This window comes from Plectropomus leopardus, chromosome 23, assembly GCF_008729295.1.
Source record: "Plectropomus leopardus isolate mb chromosome 23, YSFRI_Pleo_2.0, whole genome shotgun sequence".
Classification (NCBI taxonomy): domain Eukaryota; kingdom Metazoa; phylum Chordata; class Actinopteri; order Perciformes; family Serranidae; genus Plectropomus; species Plectropomus leopardus.
In genome coordinates this window covers 8,830,465-8,858,334 of record NC_056485.1, presented here as the reverse complement: position 1 = coordinate 8,858,334, position 27,870 = coordinate 8,830,465, and the positions used below count along the sequence as shown (strand labels likewise).

The 27,870-nt window shown below is 39.3% G+C and overlaps 1 protein-coding gene across 3 annotated transcripts in view; it reads left to right on the top strand.

Moving 5' to 3' along the window:
• The window catches only part of LOC121961815 (serine/threonine-protein phosphatase 2B catalytic subunit alpha isoform), a 78,949-nt gene that overhangs the window by 41,992 nt on the left and 9,087 nt on the right, over positions 1-27,870 (top strand). For 2 of the 3 annotated variants that reach the window (XM_042511857.1, XM_042511856.1), the window contains exons 3-12: positions 2,183-2,307; positions 2,817-2,928; positions 3,370-3,515; positions 5,512-5,651; positions 10,012-10,089; positions 11,095-11,189; positions 21,546-21,671; positions 23,029-23,100; positions 26,081-26,165; positions 27,169-27,266. In XM_042511857.1, coding sequence (XP_042367791.1) covers positions 2,183-2,307; positions 2,817-2,928; positions 3,370-3,515; positions 5,512-5,651; positions 10,012-10,089; positions 11,095-11,189; positions 21,546-21,671; positions 23,029-23,100; positions 26,081-26,165; positions 27,169-27,266 — 1,077 coding nt within the window. Of the gene's footprint in view, positions 1-2,182; positions 2,308-2,816; positions 2,929-3,369; positions 3,516-5,511; positions 5,652-10,011; positions 10,090-11,094; positions 11,190-21,545; positions 21,672-23,028; positions 23,101-26,080; positions 26,166-27,168; positions 27,267-27,829; positions 27,839-27,870 lie in introns of all 3 variants that reach the window. The other variant, XM_042511855.1, reaches the window with a different exon arrangement.

Here is a 27,870-nt window from a genome sequence, read left to right as displayed (position 1 = left end):
AAATGCAATACCGAAGCCAGTTCTTGTGATTCAGTTCCATATTGGACTTTATAATGAAATTAGTGTGCACTCAAGTTATCACAGTTAATGATAGCTGAGCTTGTAGGAAGATGGCAAAAATGCTAAGAAGTTTGACGTATTTGTGATGTGATTTGTGACATGCATCTGCTGCCAAGGGACTCATGGTAAATTACTTTAGGTATTTCGTTGCTGGAAAGATGGTCTTTTCATAAAACTGGATCGTCTATACAGTAGAAAAGTGAAAAATCTTTTGAAATTGGTGCAACGTCACCAGAGAAAAGAGAGAAAAAAGTACTTTGGCATTTGTTTTTGCTAAAGAGGTAGAAAGCCTAAAACTATCAGAATGCACCGTACAGACCAATAAACACTCCTGCTGGTAGGTGATGTAATACGAAGTTGTTGTTTGACAGCTATTTGTTTAATAGGCTATAGACTGCTTTTCCATTGCCAGTATAGCAGAGCTGTGTACACGGCTCTGCAGCAGACGAGTATCCCTTTTTTTGTGTGTGTGTGTGGTTTATGGGTTTTTTATTGAGTGTGCCAAATTTGACATCAAGGGCAGTAGAGCAGCATTGACTGAGTTCTGTGAGAACTTTATGATGGTTCCTTCTCTTTATGTATCTTGTACTCAGTCTCATTCAAACTCAGTGCGGACTGATTTGAATTGATGTTTTAGCACTGCTTAGGAAGAGACACAGGGTAATCCGTAGTGGCATGTCATTGCATCTCAATGACAGGAACTAAATTTAGTGCATTCACCTGGGTGTTGTGTTACTGTCAATGCCGATCAGAGCCAGAGTTCATAAATACCCATGACTTCTGCAGAGTCATTTGACCCGGATGTGAATGCAGATTGTACACTTGCTATAGTACACGCCAGATGTTATCGGTGTTAGCTAGTTTTCTGTGCAATGCAAATGAGGCTGCAGTTATACAGGTTTTACCAGTATGTCTCTCACTTCTTGTTCACAAACTCTCACTATTACAGCTAACATGACACTAAAATGTGTTTCTGAAAACATATTAAAAGAAAAAATTGGGCGACTCAGTAGCAGAACCTGAGTTTATATTTGTTTAGTGCTTAGTTTTACTGTTTGAGCTCTGATTTTTCAGCCTCTGTTTTCACTGTGCAGAGAACTCCATGGCGCCCACTTGCTGTGGACAAACCTTAGCTATTATAGCTAAACGCGGCACTAAAATATGCTCCTTACGATTTAGGTGAGAAATAGGCAGTGCAGTAATTTATTCAGATTTGATCAGCACTGCCTTGTCTTACCGTTTTATTGGATTTTGGTCTGAGTTTGAGAGACAGAGATTGGCGAATCTGTCTCTTGATCTGCTTCTATACTCTTCCGAGTTGACAGCATCGGTGGCAGGCAGTATGGAAAAAGTTGAACTATGGAGTTCAGGGCCAGCAAAACTCAATTGATATTTTGCATCATCCTGTGGAGTTTCGTTGAGAGGCGGGGAGCTTGACACTGGTTAGATGGAGGAACGTTTACCACAGTTCATCTACACTCAATACTCACATTGTTATGATACAATGCTGGTTCAAAATCGGTGAAGTACCCTTTTAATACAGGCTGATTTTCAATCATGGTTCTGGTATCCTTTGAATGGAATGGATTCAGATTAAATGGACTCAGCTTAGTGAACACTGAGTGAGGAAAAACTCCTGTTATTCGTCCTATTTGGTACTAAGACAGCATTGTTTTTATGTTGTTTTTGATTCTATTCTTTGCATAACTTCTTGCAGTAAGCGTGGGCTGTGGAGCTGACAGGGAACAGTGGTCTGTCTATAATGAGGACTTTTTCAGTTACAAATGAGCAGTTTATATGAATAAATTTCACATTATTTCATGAAATAAACTGATTAGAGGTGATATAGTAAACTGCCCGATAGAATGTTGTCTCTGTAGTTATGAATATCAGCTGAAGTAGGTTTAAGATATGTAAGATATGTATGGTGTCCTCTGTGGTCCTATATTAAAGATTTACTGGGCTATCATATGCTATCTGAGCTCTTCTCATCTGACAGAAAATATGGAAATAAGCAAATAGCCTCTCGCAGTGTTATATAGGCTTTCATTTGTTGTGTCTCAGCTGTAAAAATAGCAGTTATCCTGATGTGCCTTTGTTCCCTCTTTCTGCCTCATTCCAGTGTGCGGAGACATCCATGGGCAGTTCTTTGACCTGATGAAGCTGTTTGAAGTCGGAGGATCACCAGCATCCACACGCTACCTTTTCCTGGGGGACTACGTTGACAGAGGGTATTTCAGTATTGAAGTAAGTCCGCGTATTTGTTTTAGTCCTCACGAGGGGCCTAATCAAGTGCGACACACTGTGTTTATTAATAGCTTTCTTTGAGCGGAGATCAAATCAGGCTGCAAATATTGGAGTTGCAGTAGGCTTTTGTAATAACTTCAAATGGAGCCTGGATAGCAAATGTCACGGTGGATCTTAGGGTTATGTGGAGAGGGATTTTTAATATGAAGCAAAATACATGTATTTAATCTGGGACTGAAGGTTGAAATTTACTTATATATATTTTTCTTGCCATCTCATCGCCTGAACATTTTATTAATAAAATATATTGTAATGGAGTGTGCCGTGCCTGGTCCTCTGATGGCTTCTCTAAAGGATTGTCATCTCTTCCTCATGAATGTTTCTTTATAAGCAGAACTGCTTGTATTATGTCACTCTGTGACAAAGTCTGACTTGATAGTTTCATGTTGTGTTATTTAAAGATGATGAGCTAACTGTTCCTCTATCCTTTTTGTGCTTCTTTGTTTCAGTGTGTGCTGTACTTGTGGGCCTTAAAGATCCTTTACCCCAAAACACTGTTTTTGCTGCGTGGGAATCATGAATGTAGACATTTAACAGAGTATTTCACATTTAAGCAGGAATGTAAGTAATGCTTTGTCACTTTATTTTCCTTAACCTTTGATCTAAATTGAGTCTTAGCAGTCTGGTCTGTGATTCTCTGTGCAGAGTGGAAGGAGAATTGAGTTATTCTTTCTAAAAACTGTTTATTATGCATCCAGTTCAGCCGTCGACCTCAAACGCTCACTTAAAAGTGCCCTCTGGCCTGGTGCAGGATCCAGTCGGATTTTTGCCCTTCTCGATATTTACACATGTCAGAAGTATTTCTGTTGGACTCGGACAGAGAAGGGAAAAAAACCACAAAAGCACTGTGAAATTGTGCTGTTTTGAAAATGTGTTTGGGAAGTTTTTTGGCACTTTCAAGAGCCTTTTCCGTCCCAGTCTAGCACACTGCCCCAATGTATGAGAGCCATGTTGTTTGACTTGGCATGACTCCTCTCCCTGCCCTGTTTCCCCCCATGACAGGTAGAATTAAGTATTCAGAGAGGGTGTATGACGCATGTATGGACGCCTTCGACTGCCTTCCCCTGGCTGCACTTATGAACCAGCAGTTCCTGTGTGTACACGGAGGACTGTCTCCAGAAATCACAAATCTTGACGACATCAGGAAAGTATGTGTCTGATTCGAGACCATTTTCTCTATAATTTCATAAAGCTGCAGTTTGTGTGTGTTTTTAACAGCAGGTGGCCGTTAATGGCTTTAAAAATACAATTGAAACTCTCTGTCTGCCTCATGTATTTCCTGCATTCATTCAGAGTTAATGAGGACAAAACTGTATTCATTTTAGCATGATGTGCTGTGAAAATAACAACCTTAATTGCCATGCATGAAGCGATTCTCCCAGATGTGTCTCAAATACTGCTCAGGACCTGGACATGAGGGAACGTAAGCACCGGGGTCTGGTCCCCGCTGTGATTTAAAAAAACAAAAACAATGAAGAGTCAGATCCTGCTTTCATACTAATTCAATAATTCCAAATGGATTTTGTGGCTGCAATCAGAGGGCATGCATAATAGAATTTTCTCTATTGAAGTGTCCATCATGCTACCCATCCAGTAATCCACAAGCTTTTGTTCGAGAAAGAGCTATCCTTGGCTGAAAGCAAAGTCATTTATGTTCATTGCTCCAAAAGAATGGCTGCCATTGAGCTTTTTCATGTATTTCCAAAAAAAGCCTTCTAGGTAGTAGAAGATGAGACTCGGACACATCATCCATACTGTATATACTAATTATTCCACTCCTTTCTACCTCGCATAGAATTAAAAAATCACTTCAGTGAGGGGCTAGGGGTATATCGATTATATCCAATATACACAAATATCATTTTATGTGCAATATGGCAGATGACCTCATTGTCATATCAAGAAATTTTCTGCACATTTTAGTAATTCATTTATACATCACACATAAAGACACCCCAAACCGATGAACCAGAGCCACCAGTTTAATTGTCAATAACTGAGTTCACGTCATTTTCAAATTGACCAAGATCCCAGAGCATGTCTGTCCTATCCTCTGCAAAAAATGTCACCAAAAAATGCTTTTACTTAAAACACCACTCAGTGCAGAACATTGCAGTCAAGCCAGCTAAGTACTAGGCATTATGGTAAAGGCATGAAAGAACTGACTTTAAATGAAAGCAGCCATCTGTTTAAAGTCATTTCATTAATTGAATCTATTTATTCAATAATTGAGTCACTCTGTCAATGATAATAAATACATGAAGAAAACATACTTAATTAAACTAGAAAGGCACACTTAGAGTGCAGATCTCCAGGCTAAACATTCTATTTTGCAAAAAATAATTTGTGTATGCGCCCTGTGGTTCTGATCCAAAAATTAATAGGTTCTTCCTTAGCCCATGCTGCTCTTTTCCACCAGGTTTAATAGAAACTGTCGCAGTAGTTCTTTTCTGTAATCCTTCCGACAGTCAGATTTAAAAAAAAAAAAACAAAACAACAACCCCCCCCTTTAGCAGAGGTAATAAAGTAAAAGTAATAAATAATACAAAAAATAATAACTGCTGCCTCCAAACTGTATTTCAGAGAAAATTTGTATTTCAGTTGTGAATAATTAGTCAAAAAACAATATACCATGTCAGAGTGTCACTCAACCAATATTAGGATGTTTGGATGTGGAATTTCTAAATAAAAGCCCTCTAAAACATCAGTAACGAGCTGTATTCCCTCTAAATTAATATAAGTTCACTAGAATGATCAGGTTCAGGTTACTTTATTTGTACCTGTAGGTAGATTTGTTTTGCAGTTACACAGGTAGGATCATACTTATCAAAGGCTTAAATAAAACAATTATGTAATTTTAGAAAATGTCAGAATCCATCGATTCATCCATTCATTCTGGACAGGTTGCCAGAGATACATGTTGTATATTGCAGCATAGCCTGAAAATATCAATTATTTATCAGCCATATCGCTCAACTTACATAGTACTTGGAGTCGGAATTTAATTATGATCATGACAGCAGCAGCTAACATGCCTCTCACAGAGGGAACAAAAATGTTTTTTTTCTGCAGCAGTATGCACACTCTATGTGCCATTTCTCCAGTCAAACAGGCTGACAAGAGTCCTGACATTTTCCTCCACAGCTAGACAGATTCAAAGAGCCCCCGGCATACGGACCAATGTGCGACCTGCTGTGGTCCGACCCCCTGGAGGACTTTGGGAACGAGAAAAGCCAAGAGCATTTCACACACAACACAGTGCGAGGCTGTTCCTACTTCTACAGGTGAGTATTGTAGAGAGGAATCTGATGTTTTCAAACATTTCTGTGTTGGAATTTTCTTTTTTTTTCTTTTTTACTATTTTTGAAAAATGCATAAAGGATTCTAGCTGGCAAGATTACAGCTTTTATTCACTACTAGCATCAAATAGCAACTGCAAGGTTTGTCTATATGACTTATTTTAAGCCAATGTTTTGTTTTATATTGGATTGTGGAATTAAAAACATGATCTTGGTAACAGTATTTCAAAAAAGCTTGTATTCTAATTCAGTGCTCTGACTACTTTTAGGAAAAATAAATAATCTACTGATTCGCTTTGGCTGTACTTACAATGGAAATTTAATTGCCAAAGAGATTTTCAATATAATGAGCATTTTCCAAGACAGAATATTTGAACATAAAGACAGGTATGGAGGTCGCTGAGGAACAAATGTTTTAAAACACAAATGGAAAAAGAAAATAATCATCTTGTCAAAGAGTTGATAAATCAAGAAGTCTTGCTGCCAAATTTCCATTCTTCATCTCTTTATTTTCTTACCCCTGCAAGTCCTCAACTGTAAGCAGGAGACCAACAGTTGTTAGGACATGGCGTGCATTAAAGTAGTCCCTAAATCTCCTCCTCAGACGGTCGCCAGTGTTTATGTAACCCACATTACCTTCAATTGAGCTGAGTAACTGAACAAACAGAGGAAATGCTCGGAGCAGGCAGCTCACACTGTCACAAAATGTAATGAACTGGCACATTACCACAAGGCACAGTCCTGTCTCTAAATGCGTTCGGCGCTCCCTCCGCTCATTATGGCCTAAGCAATGCTTGCTTGGCCCCGGCGTGCCTCAGGCAAGCCAGCAGAAGTACTCAGAAATGTCCTGAGGCTCCTGATTTGCATTTTCCCTTTTCTTTTTTTAATAACAGGTGTTTCATAACTACTGACTTAATAGTATTTTAATGTCCATGCTTGGAAATGGACTCCCAGCACTGCTGCTGTTGTGGATTTGTGAGGGCATTTCCTGATCTTCTTGACGTCTTTATGTGAGCTGATGCACTGCAGATCCGCAACACTAATGCCAATTTACTGCAGAGAGACCCAACAGAAATGTTATGAAATGCTAGGTATGTGGCCTTTTCACCTCAAGCAACATGATTTGACTGTGTTGCACCAGTATCCCGGTCAGCCCTCTGCCATTTAGTCCAAATTCCTCCGCAGTCTTGTTTTCATCAGTGTCCCTCACTTCATCTGCCCAGGGTATGGTCGCTAATTGGCATCACACTAGCATTCAGGATTTATGAGACAGTTTAAGCCAGACCGAGAGAGAGCCATTCCTCAACACCCCTCCCCAAAAAACCATCAGCCTCTTTGTTGCTTCTGTCTTGCAGCAACCAATAATTTCCCTCAGCGCCGTAGGCCCGCTCGTAACTCTTTTACAAACGCAATTCAGGCATGAAATTGCACATGTTTGGAGTATGGTCGCTTTCATTTTAGCCTCCGCTCAGCAGCGTAGAGGAACCAGCCTAAAGTGATTTTCCTTACATCTTTTTTTCATTGCTGTTAATCCTAGCTATTGATATTTAACCAAGTTTAAAAGCTTTAATTTTAACATGCAAAGTGCCACTTAGATTGCACGCAATGAAGTCATTTCTTGCACAACTCCTCATGTCGTCCAAGGAGCTCATCAACATCTGTGCCCTGTTGTCGGACAGATGGGAGACACTCTAAACCTCAAAATGCAAAACTGCGAAAAAACAAACTAGGCCAAAATGTATCTTGTCTACCGAATGGCTCCATATGGCACAGATCTACATCTGCTGCAAGAAATCAAGTGAGAAATAAAACATTTATTCCTAATTTCTTCCCCCTTCCCCCACAAAAAAACCGCATTGCATTTTAATTCCCTATCGGCAACTGCTGCCTCCTCTTCACATCCCTCCCAGCAGATGTTTGTTGTGATTGTCAGGAATGCGTGTGTTCTCGTGTCGACATGAACCAAGATTGTTAATGAACCTTTTCTAACTCCTTCAATTTCAGTCTCCCATGATGGGCTTCCACACAATTTAAATTCGGACTAATTCACCTCTGCACCAATATCGGATACCATGCATACAAAAACAGTCAAATTAAATGTACTTATATAACTCTTTATTATAACCCTGCCCCAAAGGACTTTGCATAAAGGGATGTTATAAAGCTGCAATAATGGTGTACTCTGTCAATCAAACTTGGCCAAAACACCACAACAGTTAGCACAGTTATGATGAAACCTCTGCAGTGTATTGTGTCGATTATAAAGACAGAATCCTGTCTGAAAGGCAATTTCAAAACAGCTGGTTTTGTTGTGCAGCACTTACTGAAGAAAAGAAAATCTCTCAGTACTTTTCCCGAGAGGTCGGGAGCCGCAATGTATAGTTTGATTTTGATTGCTGCATGTGGGTGTTGTTCATTGCTGTGCTGTGATTTTGCAGGGGCGTTTAGCTAGGATTACAGAACTTAATACAAAATCATAACCTTTTTTTATTTTGAGCACACACAATATACCTCCTCATCGAACCACAAAGGTTTTGGTGTTTGGGGAATGTTTATGGAGTCTAATCGTACTTCTTTCAGTTTATTTTTAACTGGGCAGAATTACAGCTGATGGAAATAATCAAAAGACTGATATTACACACTGAAATAGAGATGCACCAAAAAGTCATCCCTACACTCTCAGAAATAAAGCTTATATCTAGGACCATATAGGTTGCTTTTGCTTGTCCTCGTAGGAGAACCCTATTTAGTTCCTAGAAAAATCTTATATGAAGGTTCCACCTGGAAACCTTTCAGGGGATCCTGTCTAGAACCAACCATAAAGGGTTATACCTAGAACCATCTGTGACAGATTTCATCTAGAACCCCCCTATGATTCTACGTTCTACAGAGAACCCTTTCTATGTTGTAATGGTTCCACCTATCCAGAACCTCTCCATCAGATACCTATTTTCCACTAAATTAGCTCTGGCTCTTGAACCTTGAGGAACTTTCATCTGTTGCATTAAGTGAGGTCTTCATGGCATTCAAACAACCCTTTCTTCAAAAAGGAAGTTCTTTGCTTCGTATGAAAAGCATTCTTAATAGAAACCTTAGACTTACACTTGAAGAACCCTTTCTTCAAAAAAAGGGTTCTTTGAATTGAAAGAGTCTTACAAAGAACCTCTGAAAAATGATTTCTTCCAAAAATAGAAACCTTAGACTTACAATGACGCTTTGAAGAACCCTTTCTTCAAAAAGGGTTCTTAATAAGCAAATGTTTCTGGGTAGAATGTCAACCCTTCAGGAAGAACACTTTTGGAACCCTTATTTCTAAGAGCTGCTATTTCAGATATTGCTGCAGAAGCTTGTAAGTGACTTTTATGTTAATCAGTCAAAAATTCTAGCGATAAAACCACAAAAACAACTTTAATTTAGCCCCTATTATAGTTGAAAAAATCCTCCCACATTCACTAAGTGTTTCAGATGTAATGCAAAGGTGTCGCTCATTCATCGTGAGCCGTCACTCACTTTGTTCATTACACAGCATCCCACGATTCAAAAATCCTGGCATCCACTAGAGGTTTTTAATCATGTTTGTTAGAAGAAACACTCCCAAGTGCTGTGGTGATGCTGTTTTAATAACAACTTGTTTTCACATCAAGAGATTTTAGTTGAGAAAAGCCGTTTGCCAGCGACTAGTCCTCTGCCTTTTTCATTGTGTGCAAAGGAAATTTCCAGAGGAAGGTGGTGCTGAGGAATGAAAGGTTGTAGCATGGAAAACTCTGAAACCATACTGTAGTTTTGATAGTTGGCAGCAAGGTTTTTGGTCTCTCTGCTCACACACTGAATAGATCAGCATGAGCATAAAACATGCTTTAACACTCCCCAGCGATCGCCTTTTTTCTTGAAGAAACAGTCTGCTATGAATCAAGTGTCATGCTTGACATTTTTTGAGGTTTATTTTAAAAAAAAAAGAAATCCAGCATTTGAGAACAATCACACCTGCTTTTCAGACAGTATGAAAGCTTGTTTAAAAGTTAAGGATATTACAGGTTTTTATTTAGATTTTGAGTCATCATACCTTTGCTGGCAAAGTGTTTTGGACACGAAAGGGCAAAGCTAAGCATTGATATGAAAGTCTTCACTTACAGCTAACCTTTCAAGGCAGTATACCTCTCTAAGCCACAGTTGGTTTTAGAACAAAATTAGCTTGAACCCAGTGTTGTATATCCACTGTTTTCTCTAAGCACATCAATAATACCCATGACTTATTTAGTTATTTCTATTGATCGGTCTTCTTGATCTTACTGGGATTTTTCTTGATGTATGACTAAACCAAATGTTTGTCTCCTTTATTCAACAGCTACCCTGCAGTCTGTGACTTTCTACAACACAATAACTTATTATCTATCATCCGGGCCCATGAAGCGCAGGATGCTGGGTAAGTGTTGTGGCATTTGGTCTTCTCCCATCACACCGTCACACAGCAGAGTGAGTCAGACCAGGGTATTAAATGAAAAGCTTTTCCGGTGCTCTGGGGTTTTTTCTCAAGCTCTGATAGTAGTCGCGTTAATCTGAGAAAAGAAAATGAATCCAGCATGAGGAGTTAGTTGGCCAGATGTGAGGTGACAAGTCTGATTCATGCAGACCTTGTCGAGAACTGTGTTTTTAAAAGTTTGTAAAGTTTTGTCATTATATATTGTTTATTTCACATTCAGGCACATACAGTGCAGAACAGTGTGACCAGCCAGCTCGTCTATTATTCATCAGTCCACCCTGGATTTCTAACAAAGCCTGTGGAAAGCCTTTTTTGAAGAGTTAGGTTCTTAAAATGGGCAGGTGGGTGGATGTGTCGAGCTGATTTCCCTCTAAGCGAGGTGAAGGTGGTGGGATGCACAGCACACAGTTGTTTACCATTGCACTCCCACAGTGTGGTCACATGGGACGACTCACCACATCTCAGGTGGCCCCAGGCTGCCTGAGCACATACATGTAATAATGTTATTGAGTCCCATCTATGTTTTCTTTGCACCTTTTTCTAAATCTCTGTAAATAGTTGCTGCAAGGTGTGTTGAAGCAAATAAATCATCTGAGTTTTTTGTTTACTTAAAGCTCAATTCCATTCCAAGTAGCCAAACCAGCAAACATGGCACAGATGCTCTCTGGGAGATCAGAGTAGGTGGGTTTGAATGCAGAGATGGTTCAGTGCGATGACTACCTAAGGGCATGTTTAACCCGTAACACAGGGAGTTACTCTCCCGAGGCTATGCCGTGTTGCCCCCCTTGCTGATGCATCAGCTTACAAGACCAACACAGCCACGGTGAAAACAAGAGGCCATAAAACCTGTCGCTGCTAATCATATCCCCAGGGTCCAACACCAATGATTAATCCATGAGAAAAACTTTATGTTTCCTCTTGCTTACCTTTACCTCTCCTTTTTACCAGATATCGCATGTACAGAAAGAGTCAGACCACCGGCTTCCCATCACTTATCACCATCTTCTCTGCACCCAACTACCTAGATGTCTACAACAACAAAGGTAAGAAGAAAGAATTGATCTTCTGTGACTCGAATACAAGAATACCTCAGTGTCATATTTATGATTTGCCTCAGGGTGAAACATCACATTTACAAACAGATGGTTTCAGGTTGGAGAATCTCTGTTTGTATCAACGTTGTGCATTTAATAGCAGCGTTGGACATTCCTAAATGCTTTTTCATGCCATTTTGACATCACAGCAGGAAGTAATTAAAAATATGAATGGCTTTGCTCCGTTAAAGAGTTTCAGTTTCAGCATGTTTGTGCTGGCTGACATTGATAACTAGGATGCTTCAGTAGAATGGGGCTTTCATCGATGTTTATCAGTAACACATATGCTGGTTGTGCAAGTGAAAATATGTGTTGCAAAAAAGCCCACCTGTTTTAGATCAAGTTTAGCCCACTTACTCCTGAGAAAAATGTCCCTGGGTCTTTGTTTTGTTAGTTTAAGTCTCATCACTCTCTTAATTTGAATCTTCATCCTTTTGCACTGGGCAAGCAGCATCCAATTGAGTATACTGAGACTTGCTGGAGTTGCTTTTTAAGCATAATAAATAAAAAATATTTATTTTTACTAAATTCTTGCAAATTTTTGGGTCATTTCTGTTTTTTTGTTGCTCTTTGCCTACTTCCCATGTATTTTAAAGAAATCCAGCCATTTTGCTCAGGTTTTAAAGGGTTAACGGAGCTTTAAAAAGCTTACCTTGCCTTTATTGGAGGAATACACGGCATTATAATTTTGGGCTATTTCAACAGCGTGCCTAGGGACAACAGTTGAAAATTAGCCTTTTTGCTAACATTGGCACATTAACAGTGATGTTGATAAATGAGCATTACCCCTTAGGAAATTTGATAAATACATTCTTTTATTGCTATAATTTAAGAAAAGTTAATAATAATGCTATAAATATCCACTTTGGGGCTATTTTATATTTAATCCACTATGTTATTAAAAAGGTCTTTTAGAGTTTGCAGCTATTGTACACACCATTTTGATTACAATGTTTTACTTTTTCACTGACAAAAATCTCTGCAACACTGATTCTGGTTTGGCCAATTCATGGACGAAGCTTGCGAGAAATGAAATGGCCTGGTGCCGGTTGACTTGGCACCTGGTGGCGCCCTACCCTGTGCTACGGTGCCCACGCAGCAAGAGAGGCTTGCCTTTGTGCTGTGAGTCAGCACTTTTCCCCCGGAGAACAGACAGTATCTGCTTTGGCTGTGGGGGCATTTTTGGAATGGGGGTGGCGGTGGGCAAACCACAGGAAATGGAAATGGGAAGGAAAGAGTGATGGTGCTGGTGCACGCTGTTTTTGCAACACCTCTCATGATGGAATGCCATAACAGAGCTTTATGCTGCAGTGCTGCTAGTGTGAGTTTATTTCGCAAGGGAGCGAGGGCTGTCCTTTTTCTGTGTTTCTCTGATCTGAGATTAGTTCGCATTTGTTTCCTCGTTTCCCCATGAGCTACCTCCGTGGCTCCTTTCCTGCACACTAAGGATAGTGAAGAAACGGCGTGGCACTTTGCCTGTCTGGATTGTTGTTTATTATTAGGACCCCATTTGTTCCATGCCAACTAATCTTCCTAGGGCTCACAGTCAACACAACACAGTACAAACAAACAAGAAAAGCGATGTCAAGCACATGTTGTTTTTAGTTTTGGCTGCCAATTGCCTGGCAAATCATTTGCACCTCTTGAGCTCAATATGAAACAGTCAAAAGTATCTAAAATGATTTGGGCTGCAACCTGTTCTTTGCTACAACTGGCTGACCTTCAGTTATTAACAATGTAAGAGTTAATCTTACTTAAAATATTCTTGGAAACAGATTGTAAGTAAATATAGCTATTAATCTTAATTTATGTTTACTTTGTATCTAAGCGTTAATTTTACTTCAAATTTAGCCATATTTACCTAATTTTACTTAAAACTAATAGTTATATTAACTTGCATTTTTCAAGGCATCGGTTTCCTAGATTTTCTTCAAGAGCAGAGCAAGAGTGGTTATCAGAAAGAAAAAGATTACTCTGTGCTTGTTTTTAGAACTGCCTTCATTTAAGCACACCGATACATCTTACCTGGCAGGACTGCATGTTCCTTATTTCTCTCATTATTCACTGTCTGCTTGAAAATGAGACACTTTTCTCTTGAGCTCAATATGTCATAAAGCTGCGAGATCTTTGGCTAAAAAGGCAAATATAAGAGCAGAGAAAGAGAGAAACTCCCAAACAAAAAAAGATCCCTCAAGCTAAAGATCTTGCCAGAGATTTTATGTTAAATCTCTTAAAACGTCAACAAGTCTCAGTCATGTAATTACTTGTTTCCCAATTCACTTTATCAATCATCTGCTTGATGTATTTTCCCCCCACAGATCTGTGGAACAGGCACAGCTAACCAATACAGCCCTATCAGTCCTGTTGATGCTCTTCTAATCAGTCATGTGGGTGGGGTTCACTGGTAGAACCAAAGCCTCCGTAATGAATTGGTCGCTCTTAGCTTCTTGTCGGAGCTGGGAGCCCACTGAGCATGTCCCGTGATTGATGGCCAATCGAGTGGGCATATAAATCTTAAAGGGGAGGGAGGAGGCATCAGCAGGTCCCATCAATATAGCGCTGGGAGTTGGCCAGATTAACCAACGAGACCTCTCTGTGTGGGGAGGGGGAAAGTAGCAAGAAGCACCCCTCCCATCCGAGAGGAGGAGGCGGATATATATGAGGCACCACTAACAGGAAAGGAAAAACTCCTCCGCTAGAAGTAAATTGAACTCATAGCTGAGTCAGGGTAATCAACACATGAATGATGCTCAGGATGTGATTCTGTAAAAGTCCAGCTTCAGGGTCGCCCACCCTTCCCCGTTCTCTCCCCTTTCAAGTCAAACTGTCGGCTTTGCAGTAAGTGTCCGGCGCTGACCGGCTGTCCATCGTGGCTCTGACCCCTCCATGCTGCACCCCTCGAGCTGGCAGGGGAGCTGTGTTAAATGAAAACACAGCAGCGGTGATTTAGCAGTTTTCACTGTTTGAGCTTTTGAGTCCTGAAGTGACTGCAGTGGAGAGAGGGAGGCGGAGAGGAAGGAGGGGGGTGTAGTTGGCAGTTGCACACTTTGGAGATTGCTTGCGGTTTTGTATTAATGGAATGTTTTCTGCTGCATCATTATTGACTGGTCCCGAAAGCCAACGACTGAATCCTAATGGTTATGGTGCTTGGATGGAATAAAAAGCTAAATGACAGTGATGTTGCCAATGCCGTTTTTTTTTTTTAAGCTCGGAGACAGTGAAGGATTGCTTGGGTTAGATCCATCTCACACCTGTTAAACCTTACATAACCAAATAAATGTCGCGTTCCTCTCTTGTGTTATTGTTTAATGATGAGGTGGAAACAGGAGTGGACTGATGGAGTGGAAACTGCATTTTCTTTTAAAGAAAAGAGGAATGTGCTGTTGCCAAGAGAATGGGTCACTCTGGTTCACTAGCAGGTCAAACTGGAGTTTCGTTTCCTCCCCCCGCTGTCATGTGCTGATCGGTGGGTAGCAGAGATGGGCAATGTGAAAAGAAAGGAAATGGAGTGGCATGATTGGCTTCTGGCCTTGCCACTGGAATAAATAGCAGGATGGAAGCTAGGGCAGCGATGACGCCAGCACAGCAGGGAATTCATTTTTCCCCTTCGTCACGAGTGCCAGCGAGGAGAGTATCCCTGGCTGCAGATGCCCACCCATCTGTTATCACTCTGGTCGTTACTGGGCTTCCCTTCAGTTTCCTGTAAACATGGTTCGGTTACAAAACTTTTCATGCTGCGTCAAACAAGAAAAATTAACGGCATAATGTTGTGCAGGACAGGCTCCTCTTGTTCCAAACCAACTGGGATCTAAACCTCGTTTCAGTATATTATATGCCCAGTTAGGGGTTATTGGTGAGAGTGTCCAAGTGTAGGGTGGGAAGTTGTTGAGGTTTTATTAATTCTGAATGCCATTGTGCTTATTGTTAACAATCATGGTTGTCATCATATTTTTAAGTCAGTAAACTTACTGACATACTTAACAGGCTTCAACGTTAATGTTTTTCTTCACTTGCCTGGTTGCTGCGAGAGGGTCATAAATCTGCTTGCCTAAATTCAGATTTACTTGCCCCTATACAAATTACTTTATTAGTGGTTATCACATAGCAGCAAAAACTGAAGTTTAGTGAAGCACGATAATATCAGCACGTCAACAGTATCATCCTATACTGGCTTTAAAATGATATTTGAGTATGGGCCAACATGCTGATATCTGCCAGTATCAGAGACCAATATTTATTTGAAGTTTATTTGTCTATTTGAACTTTAAAGTTTACAAATATAGTATTATTAGTAGTATTTTTATTATTTTGCACAAGGAATAAATATCACATACGTTGTTATATATCAGCCTATTGGCAAAAAAATTGATATTGTGCATCCCCACTGAAATTAATTGTCATGTTTACTTGACATGCCTTTTAAAAATGACCCTGTTTTATCTGCTTCTGAAACTTTCAGCAAACTGTGCAATACATACTGTAGTTGGAGCTTCACCCACCTCCTCAAACACCACTCAACTAAACGTCTTTTTCCAATATAATTGAAATACTCACTTGTGCTTCACTTTGTCTTTACCCACTGCCATTTTCTTGCGAGTGCCCGCTCAGTACTGCACATGTGCAACTATCAACAAAGAGAGAGGGAAGCGAAATGGCTCACCACTTAGCCATGTTCATCATCAGCTCCAGAAACAATGTTTTTAACCCTTTGAAACCTGGAATGACATTTTGTGCTGCATTCCAATGCCTTTTTTTTGCATTCACACCTTTGAAAGATGTTCCACAAGTTGCACGAAATTAGGAAAAGAAAATAACCTGAAAATTAGCTGTAATAAAGGGAGAGAGAGAGAGAGATTATTAGAAGATAATACTAAAAAAAGAAAGAAATAGCCAGAACAAAATAGATTTATAATTCTTATTACAATTATTATTATCTATTATATCTATATATTTATTCTTTTGTTTTGATTTTTTCTTTTCTTCTTTTTCTTCTGTTTTTGTGCTAAATTTTAGATAATTTCATTGTAACTTGTAACTCGTAACTTCTTCCCATGCATTTGAAAGGAAACAAACCAATTTGCTGAGGGTTAATGCTTTGTGCATTGCTATATTTACTAGCCCCATGTGGCATTTTAAATGCCCAGCACAATCGGGCAATCTTTATTATTGAGCCCTACTATATTTTGAGATATATCCATGACAGCTGAGCAAATCATGTCCACTGAGGAATACCATGAAATACTGTTTAAAGCTTAAGAAAAAAGCTATTAAGTGGACCTTGAGTTCAGATCATCATAATTTTAAAATTAAAAACAACCCTTAAGATATATTTATTTTTAAACTAAACAATTTTGAAATCAAAAGCTTTATTAATGCACTGAGGAAGACTATGGGATGCAGTTGAAAGCTTCACAAAAACCTATTAAATGGACGTTCAGATCATCACAATTTTGTAATTGAAAACAACCTTCAAGATATTTTTATTTTTAAACTAAATATGTAAAAATCAAAAGAAGGACATGAAATGCAATTAAAAGATTAAAAAAAAAGCTATTAACTAGACATTTAGTTTTAGATTTTTTACTTTCAAACCAAAATCATTTTTTAAAAAAAACCTTCCTGTTCGCAGCTGGTAGTTTTTCACATCACTATGTGCACACAGGAGCTGCCGTTTTCTGTGCATCTGCAGATGGGCTCATTGATTTATTAACTGAACATGAATTAGAAACCGTTCATGCATTGTTCAGCTGTACACGGACTACATTCAGTCGCTACCATCCACATGTCTGACATCAAATGGAAGAAGAGCACCAAGCGTAATGGACCAAGAAGGTCTGAACGTCTGGCCTGGAATACTAATCCAGTGGAACTTGATACAAGAGGCCTCAGAGAGAGATCTGCAGTCAGCATAAGCGTCAGGGCAGGACAGTGGGAATCTCCCCCTGATCTCAAAGTAGATTTAACAGCCCTCGTTACCGGGGAAACCGACTCAAGGCACTCCCTTATGAATCTTTAATGAGCGGGCGTCACCTTGCAATATCTGTGTTACCGTGGCAGCAGGCTTGGCCTCAGCTACCCTGCTAACCACCACCAAGAGCGGCAGAGACATCTAGTGGCTGTCACGCAGTGTGAAACTCAGAGCTCACAGCTGGTCGCCACAAAGGCACTGCCCTCCTGCTGTACGAGAAATAACTTTGCATATAATTGTGCATTTGTAGCAAAGCATGTTCTGATAATGGGGAGGCGGCAAAGTGCTGCTCTCATCACCCTTATCTGCATGTTTAATGCAATATGCCACAGAAAGAAAATGGGCTTTGACCTGACGCACTCGGGGCTCGCCGAACATGTTTGTTTGGCACAGAGGAGGTTGCCGGGTGTGTCTGTTCCTTTAAAGGGAATCCGATTTGAAGGAGGGACGGCAGGGGAGCTGACCTTCTCCCCCGCTCTGCCTTTTTCCCTCCGGGCTTCCATGGCTGTATGCAATCAAGTGCCTCGACCATGTATATGCAGTATGTGATGTTTATGCAACGCCTGCCCACGCATGCGACTGCTTTCATGCACACCGACGCACACGCATAAACACCCACTGCCCCATCTGAGTGGAGTGTGTCAGAGTAATGCTTTACTTATTGGATAATGTTTTGCTGGTATTAGTAATAACAGTATAATAAGTACACAGTATATAGATGTTCCCCTGTTGTTTGGAGTGTGTGTGTGTGTGTGTGTGTGTGTTCATTTGTGCAGCCTGGGATGAAGAGGTGACAGCAGTGGAATGTAATGCTTTGCAATACATAAGGGACGACTCTGATTGCATTGTTACTGCGCTATATATGCATTACCGTGCCTCATTGATTCCACACACACACTGAGGCAAACCCCAGCCTAGCAGGATGTCTTTTGACCCCATTTGTGTTGCGGCTGAGGTTATAGCTGCTTGGGATGCCAGGTTTGATGACTTGCTATTCCCGACCGGAGAGGGGCCGAGGCAGGAAAGTCCCCCATGGTGATCCAGCCGCGGTGTCCGCTTTCCTTAGATCTGGGCCACCAGACTGGCCTTGTGTATGTAAGAGGCTGCGGGTCTCTAAATACAGCATGGATATATTTATGTTGGGTGGCTCTCATGTTTTCCTCAGCACCCAAGTTCACACCATGCCTTAATCATGGGTGAGGTCACGCGGGCCGGGGCATGGTGTGGTCAGTGTTTGGGAGGTGGTTTCTATGTCAGCAGGACACAGAGATCATGTGATGATGATTAGGCATTTTGTTAAATTTACTGATATTTTGAATACAGCAGAAGTACTTAATATACAAGCTTCTTCATGCTTTTTTTCATTTTGTTTTGCTGCTTTTAATGTGCTTCCCTTTCAGCAGCCGTACTGTGAAGTACAACCTTACCACACCCACTGAAGTCTCCACTGTTGCATGATTAATATGACTGTATGAATAATTTAAAGCCACTATGTGTAGACTTTTTTTCATGATTGTAACTTTTTTTAGCTGTTCTAATGGGATTACTTTTAGTTTGTAACTACAATTAAAACAAAATTAGTGTTTAAAAATAGTTAACATTTCAGAAACTACTTCATGGCTTTCTAACACAGAGTGAGATGGAAACATTGATCTTCTCATCTCATTCTCTCTCAGCGCCGCAAGAAAGCAAATAAGTGCATTTTACAGCTATTAAAATATTTCTGAAAAGCACAGTAGTAGTCATATAAGTTCTAGAAATGATGCAGCACATATATCTACATTGCATATGCTGTTTAGATGACCCATGAAAATTGTCATATTTCATGTAAGTGCACCTATTGTTCCCTGTCAAATCGTACTGAAAATGATAACCATACAATGTTCATGCTTTCATGATCATTATCTTGGCTTCCTGTCTATGGCTACTCCCTGCTTTCCTTCTTTCCAGAAATTGATGGTTTTCCGTTAACTAATGAAAAGTGCTCTGCCTATAGAGCCCAAATGCTGAGCCATGTGTTTCTGTGGTGTTATTCATGAATCCAATCCCGAGAATGACATACATGCTTCAGCAACTGGAGGCAGTAATCAATATGCAGAAGAAATGTTCTAGAACAGGGAAAAGGGACATTGATTTTTTTTTTCTTTTTTTTTCTTTAACCCCAAACCCTGGTTACCTTCACTTTGGTGCTTCAGCAGATTTAGAGCCTCAATTTACACAGCTTGCATTTCTGCATATATATTAGTCCTTCTGTCAGAGTGAGAGATTGACAAATGCTGCTGTTACATCACCTTAAAATATCTCTGTGTAGGAAGTTTTGTACCACATCCCTTTATTCACTGTCAGCACCCAGAGGTTGACTGACAGCATCTGACAAAATCTTGAGTGACATCCAGGCTTTGGTTCAGTCTTGGTGTTGATGACAGTATTCTGGCCACTTTCAGCAATTGTTTTTTAGCCAACGGAGCTCTGTAGCAAGTGGTGATTTTGTTTAGTCACGGGTCTGCACAGCACCTCCAGATAAGTAATCATTAACCAGGAAAGGTAAACAACAAAAACAGCCAAGAACTTTTCACATTTAATTTTTGTGGCATTGTTCTATTTAAAGTGGAAATAAACATATTTTTGCCAGGATCAGTATAAGTTCTTTGCAGTTCCTATCCCCAGTCGTGGAAATGGTGGAACAACCAAAGTAACTATGGAAATTGTGGTAGTTGATCTAGTAGTCATCCTGACAGCAACATCAACAATAACACCATTTGGAAACGCTAGGGGGTGAAAAGTTGTTTGTTTCCACTTTAAGAAGAAGAAATACTTCAGCCTCTTATGGAAATGGCTCAACAAACCACATAAAGAAACAAAATGCCAATTTATTAAAAAAAATATTTACAAGTACAGAATATCTTCTTTCTCCTGCTCAAACTTTTATTTCCAGAACAGTCCATGTAACCCTTCATTAGACATTTCCATTTAATGTTCATCCTTTTAGCTCTTACTGGTGATATTTTCCAACAACCACCCTTGCTTCTTGGTACTTTAGGTTTAGTACTTTTGTGGGTAACTCTGTGGGAACTAATAGCATGTTTGACCAAGAGAGGAACAAATGTACCTTGGTATGTGAAGTTGCTAAGATCACACAGTGGGTCTCATTCATGAAATGTTGGCAGAACAATTTTGTGTGTGAAGTGTTAGCTGGATGAAATTTACGTGTATTCTGGCATTTATTAGTTATTTTGTAGCTCCAATCTTTTTGTAGGTGCTAACATAATTTACACCTACCTCTGACCTCTCGTAGATTTTGTGTAAATAAGGAATATTGGTTGTCGTCGTAAGAAATTGTAATTTTAATTTTATTTTGCTCTGTTATGTACACAATATACACAGATGTCTTTGAAAAGTAAATTAAACATGACAAAAGCGTAGAAATGTAACATTTAGATAATTAGTTGGCAATTAGGAAATTCAGTGGGAAAAAAAGAAAAAAGAAAAAATCAGCTGCTCGCTCTGCTTCTCTACCTGCCTGCAAGGCGAGAAGGAGAGGGTGCTGCTGTCTGCTGCTGATATGGGAGATAGTATCAGTCAATTAATAAATCAATCAGTCAATCTAGCCTATAATATCTCTATGTCCATAAGATATGTTAGAATTTTAGATAAGTAATGAGTATCAAATGATTTACTGTCACACCACTAGGCTACTAACAGAAGAAAAGAAAATATATTTCTCAGCTCCACTTGATGTTGTTGTTCGCAGGTAGAGATGCACCCATCCAAAATCATTTTCACCTCCTGATTAGGCTATTCATGGGCAGGGACGTATGCACATTGCTGAGCAGCAGGAACGTGCTGTCAAATTACGATTGATTGGTATTCATGAACTACACACGTGCCTGCAATCAAATTAGAGTTCATGAATTTGGTGTAGGTTTTTAGTGTCAAGGTGTTTTATGTGCAAATCTACTCACAGATTTACTGATGTTTCATGAATGAGACCCAGTGTTTCTAAGTGGTGGTTGGGAACAGGATGGAGGCTGGTAATGGACCTGGACCTCAATCAGATGCTTTCTCTTGGTCTGTTGGAGTGTGGACTCGAGTATTGATTTCAGTCTGCTCTGCACTATCTGAGACTTTAGAAGAAGAAAAGAAAGATGTCAGGTGCAAAATGTATTGTTATATCTACATATTACAATAATCAGAATGACTTAAAAATATATAGCTTTCGTCACCATTATTTATCCTGTGTTGTCAGGGACCGGAAAGAAGGCAGAATTTTATTTAATCTAACACATTTGGACATATTTTAACAGCCACTTTTCTTTGTTGTCTCTTTCCCTCCCCAGCGGCAGTGCTGAAGTATGAGAACAACGTGATGAACATCCGACAGTTCAACTGCTCACCTCATCCTTACTGGCTGCCCAACTTCATGGACGTCTTCACCTGGTCCCTGCCCTTTGTCGGGGAGAAGGGTGAGCACACATACACACATACGGTCTCAGTACACTTCCAAATATTACTTCTGTAATATACATCAAATGAGAACATTGAGTGAAAGCGGTTTTGCCAAATGTTGTTTATCATTGAGTTGTAATGCACATTGAGTTTCCTGCGTCAGTAATGAAAATGACTCTGCCTCAGGAAATGGATATTCAGTGGGGGAAAGTCAATTATAGTTCATAAATACAACACTTCATGCACATAATACATGAGCCAGGAACATGCTCACATGCAAAAATGCAAAATTAGTTTAATACGGAAAATTAGCATCAAGTACAAGTTTAAAAATGAGGTTTGTGTTGTCTCGCTGCCTTGCAACTGAAAAATCATTCATACAAGCCACCACAACAACAATAGTAGTTGTTGAAAAGCAACCAAACATAACGAAAGAAGGGAAGAAAACAAAGTAACAACACAAAAGACACTCATAAAAAAAACAAACAAACAAAAAAACAACTAACAAATGTAAAAAAAAAAACAAAAAACAAACAAATATCATCAACAAAAAATAAACGAAAATAAAAATTAAATAAACAGATAAACAGTCAAATAATAAGGGGGGCAAATAAAAACTAAAAAGTAAATAAAAGCTATAAAAAATATTTTTGATTATAACAAAATTCCACTTTGTTTAAGCAGAAGGAAACCTTTCATGGTGTATTGGCTTACATTACCTTTTAGATTAGTTTGTGCAGATTTATTATAAAATCCAAGAAATTATATCACAATAAGCAAAAATACCAGTGTAAGCACTGGCGAAACATTTCTGTTGAAGACTTCAAAGGGTAAAAGGCTAAAGTGAAAACATTGGGTTTTAGCTCTCCTGTAAAGAATACTCAGCGAGCTGGCTTCCCTAATATTTTTTGGTAGTTTGTTCCATAGCTTCAGGACGTGATTGACAAAGGCTGCATCCTTGATTTTCTTTCTGCTGTTGCTTGGACCTCCAATAAACCAGCAGCAGATGGTGTCAGTGCTTTTGAAAGCAAATAGTGAACAAGGCAATGAATCACATGTAACCATGACTGATGCACTCAGTCCAGGAAGCCTTTTTTGGGTGTGACCCTTCCGCACAGGGCCATTCCTAGCAATGTTGCAAGGTCACTGATGGACATTGCTCACTGGGTGTGTGTGTGTGTGTGTTTAGGGGTCACTTGGGTGAATCTTTGTTTGTCTAACAAGTATCACATGACTTGTTGTGGCTGAACACCTTCCTATGACATACTTACCAGGAGAAACACATGCACAGAAATGAAGATGACTAATAAGACTAATAAGATAAAGAATAGGTGCCATGTTGTAAAAATCCATGTTTTTCTAATTTCTTTACAGTGACTGAGATGCTAGTGAACGTTTTAAGCATCTGCTCCAATGATGAGCTGACGACTGATGAGGAGCTAGATGGTAAGCACATCAGACAAGACAGCAGTTCTCACAGCAGTTTGCCGCAGCTCCACTAGAGGGAGTCATCTCTTATAGGAGCACCACACACGCGCTCATTCAAAATCTCATACACACACATTCCTTGTGTTTTTGCACCTACCGTGGCTGCTATGCCCTGTTTTCAGTACATTCTGTTTACATATATCAGTTTCAGACATTCTTAAGCATTACTGCCAAAAACGAGACAATTTAGAAACGATTTGACACATGACACAGTCAAATCAATAAATTATTGTTGTATCGCCCTCAGCAGCTTGAAAATACTTCCTTTAGATTTCCAGGGTATCAGCAAATCCTTAGAAAGCCTGAAAAGAAAAAAAAACAGGCTTTAAAAGTGTTGAAATGCCGTAAATGAAATAGTCTGAGGTGTTTTGTTGTACAAACTAGATCACGCTTCAGTGCTCGTCCTCATGGGTTCAAACAGCCAGTTAGTCATACAGCAGTCACACTTTTTATCATCAGATAATAGTGGCAAGTTGGAGTCAGCTGTTTGATCCCATGGCACAGCTTATCTACAATGAGATGACTAGTTTCCCTCGGCCTGCCCCACCTCTTACTGCCAAACAGGAAATGATCTCACCAGTCCTTCCCGCTTCTCCTCCCTCTCTTTCTGTTTCTCTCTTCATGTTTACTAATGCACACAATTTGAGTCTGTAAACAGCACCCAAGGGTGGAGTGTCAGGATGTTGCCAGATGTAAACATATTTCAAACCTATGAATGCAACAATCTATTGAAATTGGGCTGAGATGATTGGCTAATGGACATTTGGGTAATATATATGTAAAGTATAGCAAAAAGAAAAAGGATCCAGATATTTATTGTGTTAAAGTTGCACCAATAGCAAAACTGATTTGAATAATGTCTTCTGAATATGAATGCTATGAATTCATATTATTTGTGCATTTAGTTTTGTTTTGTTTTTCTCAAAATATTTTTTTTATTTAAAAAAAATAACTCTTATGGTAGAAGAGGTTGTAATACTACTAATCCTCTATCATTTAGGGCTGGGAAATATATTGATATTATATTAATATTTTCATAATATTTTGATTTTGGATATTGTAATATCCTAAGTTTTTTCTCCTGGTCTTAAAGGCTGCATTACAGTAAAGTAATGTCATTTATCTGAACTTATCAGACTGTTTAAGCTGCTCTATTTACTTGGCCTTATCCACATAGTCATTATATCCACATAACTGATGATTATTCATCAGGAATTTGGTTAAAAATGTTGTGATATTTGATATTTTATGTATCCCACAGCCCAACTACCATTGTTGTAACATCTGGGTCCATAGGAGTGTCGGTCAATTGCAGATAAAGTCCTAATATTAAATACATAATTCCAATTTTTTGGAACTTGGTTCAAATATATATTGATTTGGACAGTGGCTCAACTCACATGCACATCTCATCATTTTACACCAACTCATACACTCTGTGCTTTTAGTAAATCCACTATTTTTCTTGCTCTCATTTCCTCTTGTTGTTTTCTCTCTTTTGACATTGGGATTGTTCTTTCCTTTGTCTTCCTCACTCATGATCTTGTTTTCTGTGCCTGTATAATCCTTTTGTTGCGTTGCTGTTTATCTGCTTTTGTTTCCATGGTTTCCAATTGCCATATGTTGATATTTCAAACCTCACCACTTTTTCTTTCTTTCTTTTTCTTTTTACATATTTCTTTTGCATTCTTTTTTTCTCATGCTGTGATGTTGTCACTACCTTGGTTTACCTCATCTAATTTCTCTTTTCTATGTTTTCCAGAGTTTTTGTGTTCAAGGCATCGCTTTTCTTTACACTCGTGCTTTCTTGCCTCTTTATTTCACCGTCAGCCACCTCCTCCTTTCATTCTACAGCCATCCACTGATCTCTCTGTCCTTTCTCTTGTCTTCTCTTCTGGGGGTGTTTCATGAGAAGGACAGCTAATATATCCCCCCAAAAAAGGTACAAACATTAGCCGTTATGGTGTGTGCAGAGGTAGATAGACTTTTGTCCAGTGCTTGCAGTCTGTCAACTAACGGCACTGTTTACAGCACCTTCTAACAATACTACTGAGTCTTTTTATTGATACCTTTTTAATTGTTTTTCCACGAGGATGTGTCAGTAATGTTACAGTTACTTGCTTCTGCGTCAGCTAAGGCCAAATCTGAAAGGAAGGTCATTCTCATTTGCTAAAGTATTTGTTATACAAATTGAAATAATCAGAGCTACTACAGGGAATCGATCCTATGCAGAAGCATATTTTGAAATAATTATGGTTTATTCAACAGACGATGAGAGGAAGGGTCTTAAACTAGACATGACACTGTCAGCTCTTTCCTTTACCCAGCCTGTCACCACATATCAGCTTCATTTCCATCCCTCATACTTCATGCATTTTCCAAGCGCACTCCCTGGGGCCTTGAAACTGTTATTCTATAATAAAGGTCTCTTTAAACAAAGTTTTGTTTTCCAGTCCAGGAAAATTCCTTTTTGAGTCTCCGCAAACCAAAACACAGCACAGGAAAATTCATACAGAGTGTGCTCATCGGACATGCTGAAAAGACATGTTTGGACAAGGGCCACATTTACACATGGTGTAACGCAGTTTAGTGCTACCGGGGGAAAATAGCATGTAGGAGGTAAAGGGTTGTGGAACAATATAGACAAGCAGCATGAGTGCACTGAAACCTAGTTGTTGTGATGTGTGGATGGATTCAAACTATTTCTTAAAAACTGAACTTCAGGCTTCAATAACCACACTGTGTTTGCATCGTGTTCATCTGATGCACTTCTGGATAAAACTAATAGTCCAAAGACTGAGTCTGACTTAGCAGATTTACTAAATATTATGGAACACACAAAACACAGACAATGAAGTTTAAATTACACTTCCTCAGGACATGGTTTAGCCTTCATGAATCAGTTTGTGTGACTGTATCTGACCTCTGACCCCTCCAGGTGCCACAGCTTCTGCCCGCAAGGAAGTCATCCGCAACAAGATCCGTGCTATTGGCAAGATGGCCAGGGTATTTTCCGTCCTCAGGTATGCAAAAAACTCCCTTGTGTATGTTCTGCCATTGTCTTGTTATTTTTAATACTATTCCATTACAAGAGATTGAAATAAAGAAACGAAGTGTAAGATTTAGGGGGATTTAGTGCCATCTAGTAGTGAGGATTGTAGATTGCTGAAATTTCTCCCGATTATATTTCCCTCAGTGTTCATTGTTCAGAAGGTTTTTATTAGGATCCAAATTATCCGCAGAGGTCTCTTCCTCTCCAAAACAAATGAACCAGGTGATTTAAAGCAGTAAAGACACAGAGTAAAGCAGTTTAGTGTTAAAAAAAAGTTTTGTGAAGCTCTACTGTGGCTGATGTGAAAATGTTACAGGTCCTATTTAGAGCCAGTGTTTGGTTTGTCCACTCTGAGCTACTGTTGAAACATGGTGGAGCAACATGGCGATCACTGACGACGAGAACCCGCTCCCTAATTAGAGAAAAACAGCTAATTTTAAGGTAGCAAAAACACAACAAGGCCTTCTAGAAGGGTGTAAGGAAACTTAAAAGAAAATTAATGGAGAAGAAAATTCTGAAGTGGTTGACAAGTGAAGCCTTTAAAGTACAAATGACTGCTTAAAATTAAAATAATATTAATAATGTATTAGCAGTAGAAAAGTTATCTCTAATTTAGTGCTTAGTATTTAGAAATAATCTGCTCAAAATTGATCCAAATTGCTCATTTAACCCAAACTTCTCCAGTTGTTGCAATCATTATTTGGATTAATTGTGCACTTTATCAGTTGTTATGTATACTGTCATTGTTATGCATTTAATATAATATAAATTATCCAAAAAGCATGTCCCTTAGTCAGGGGTAGTTGGTACACAGTAATAAAAAGAGGTCCCTTAAGTGAAAGGGCTGACACGACTGATTTAGACGACATTAGATTGTACAAAACAAACAAATTTTTGATTGTTTCATAATAAAATGAGCTCCAAGGAAGTAATACCCAGTAGATAATGTGTATATTTCTGTGTTTATATTTCAGAGAGGAGAGTGAGAGCGTGCTGACACTGAAGGGACTGACCCCAACAGGCATGCTACCAAGCGGAGTGCTGTCCGGTGGCAAAGAAAAGCTGCAGAATGGTAAGACTGTCACCAAGTACCCCGAGACCCCCAGCTTTGGCCCCCAGAACGGATTCTCGCACACACATAATAAATGCGCTTACACAGCAATACTCTGAATAAAATGCTAGCTCAGTGTTTAGGGAATACTGTATTTACAGACCCCTTTCCTTTTCCCTCAGTGATGGTCAAGGAATTTGAAATTGCTGCCTTAAAGTAATGCTTTAAGTGTAGTTACATGTTTGGTAGCTTTACTTAGTATCCTTTCTATACTGTATGTTTTAGTGAAATACTTCCAAACAACAACAGCTGCTCTATGGAGCTTTTATTTCAACTGCAGTTCAGTGTAGTATTTTCTCCTGGATAAAAAGTGATATAATATTAAGTTACACTTCCTATAGATAGTCTCCTCTTTACAAACAATGCCAGATAAATTCAGCAGATTTCTTTTGTCCCTTTGTCTTCTCTAATGTGTCTCCCTCCTGATGTCTCGCATTAATACCCTGTCTCCCCGTCTCTTTCTGTATTCCACTGGTTTTATCTCAAATATTACCTGTATCTTTTTCTTTCTCCTTTCTTTCTAGAAACTGCAGGTATAATCGGTTGTGCAAGTATTCTGTTGTGT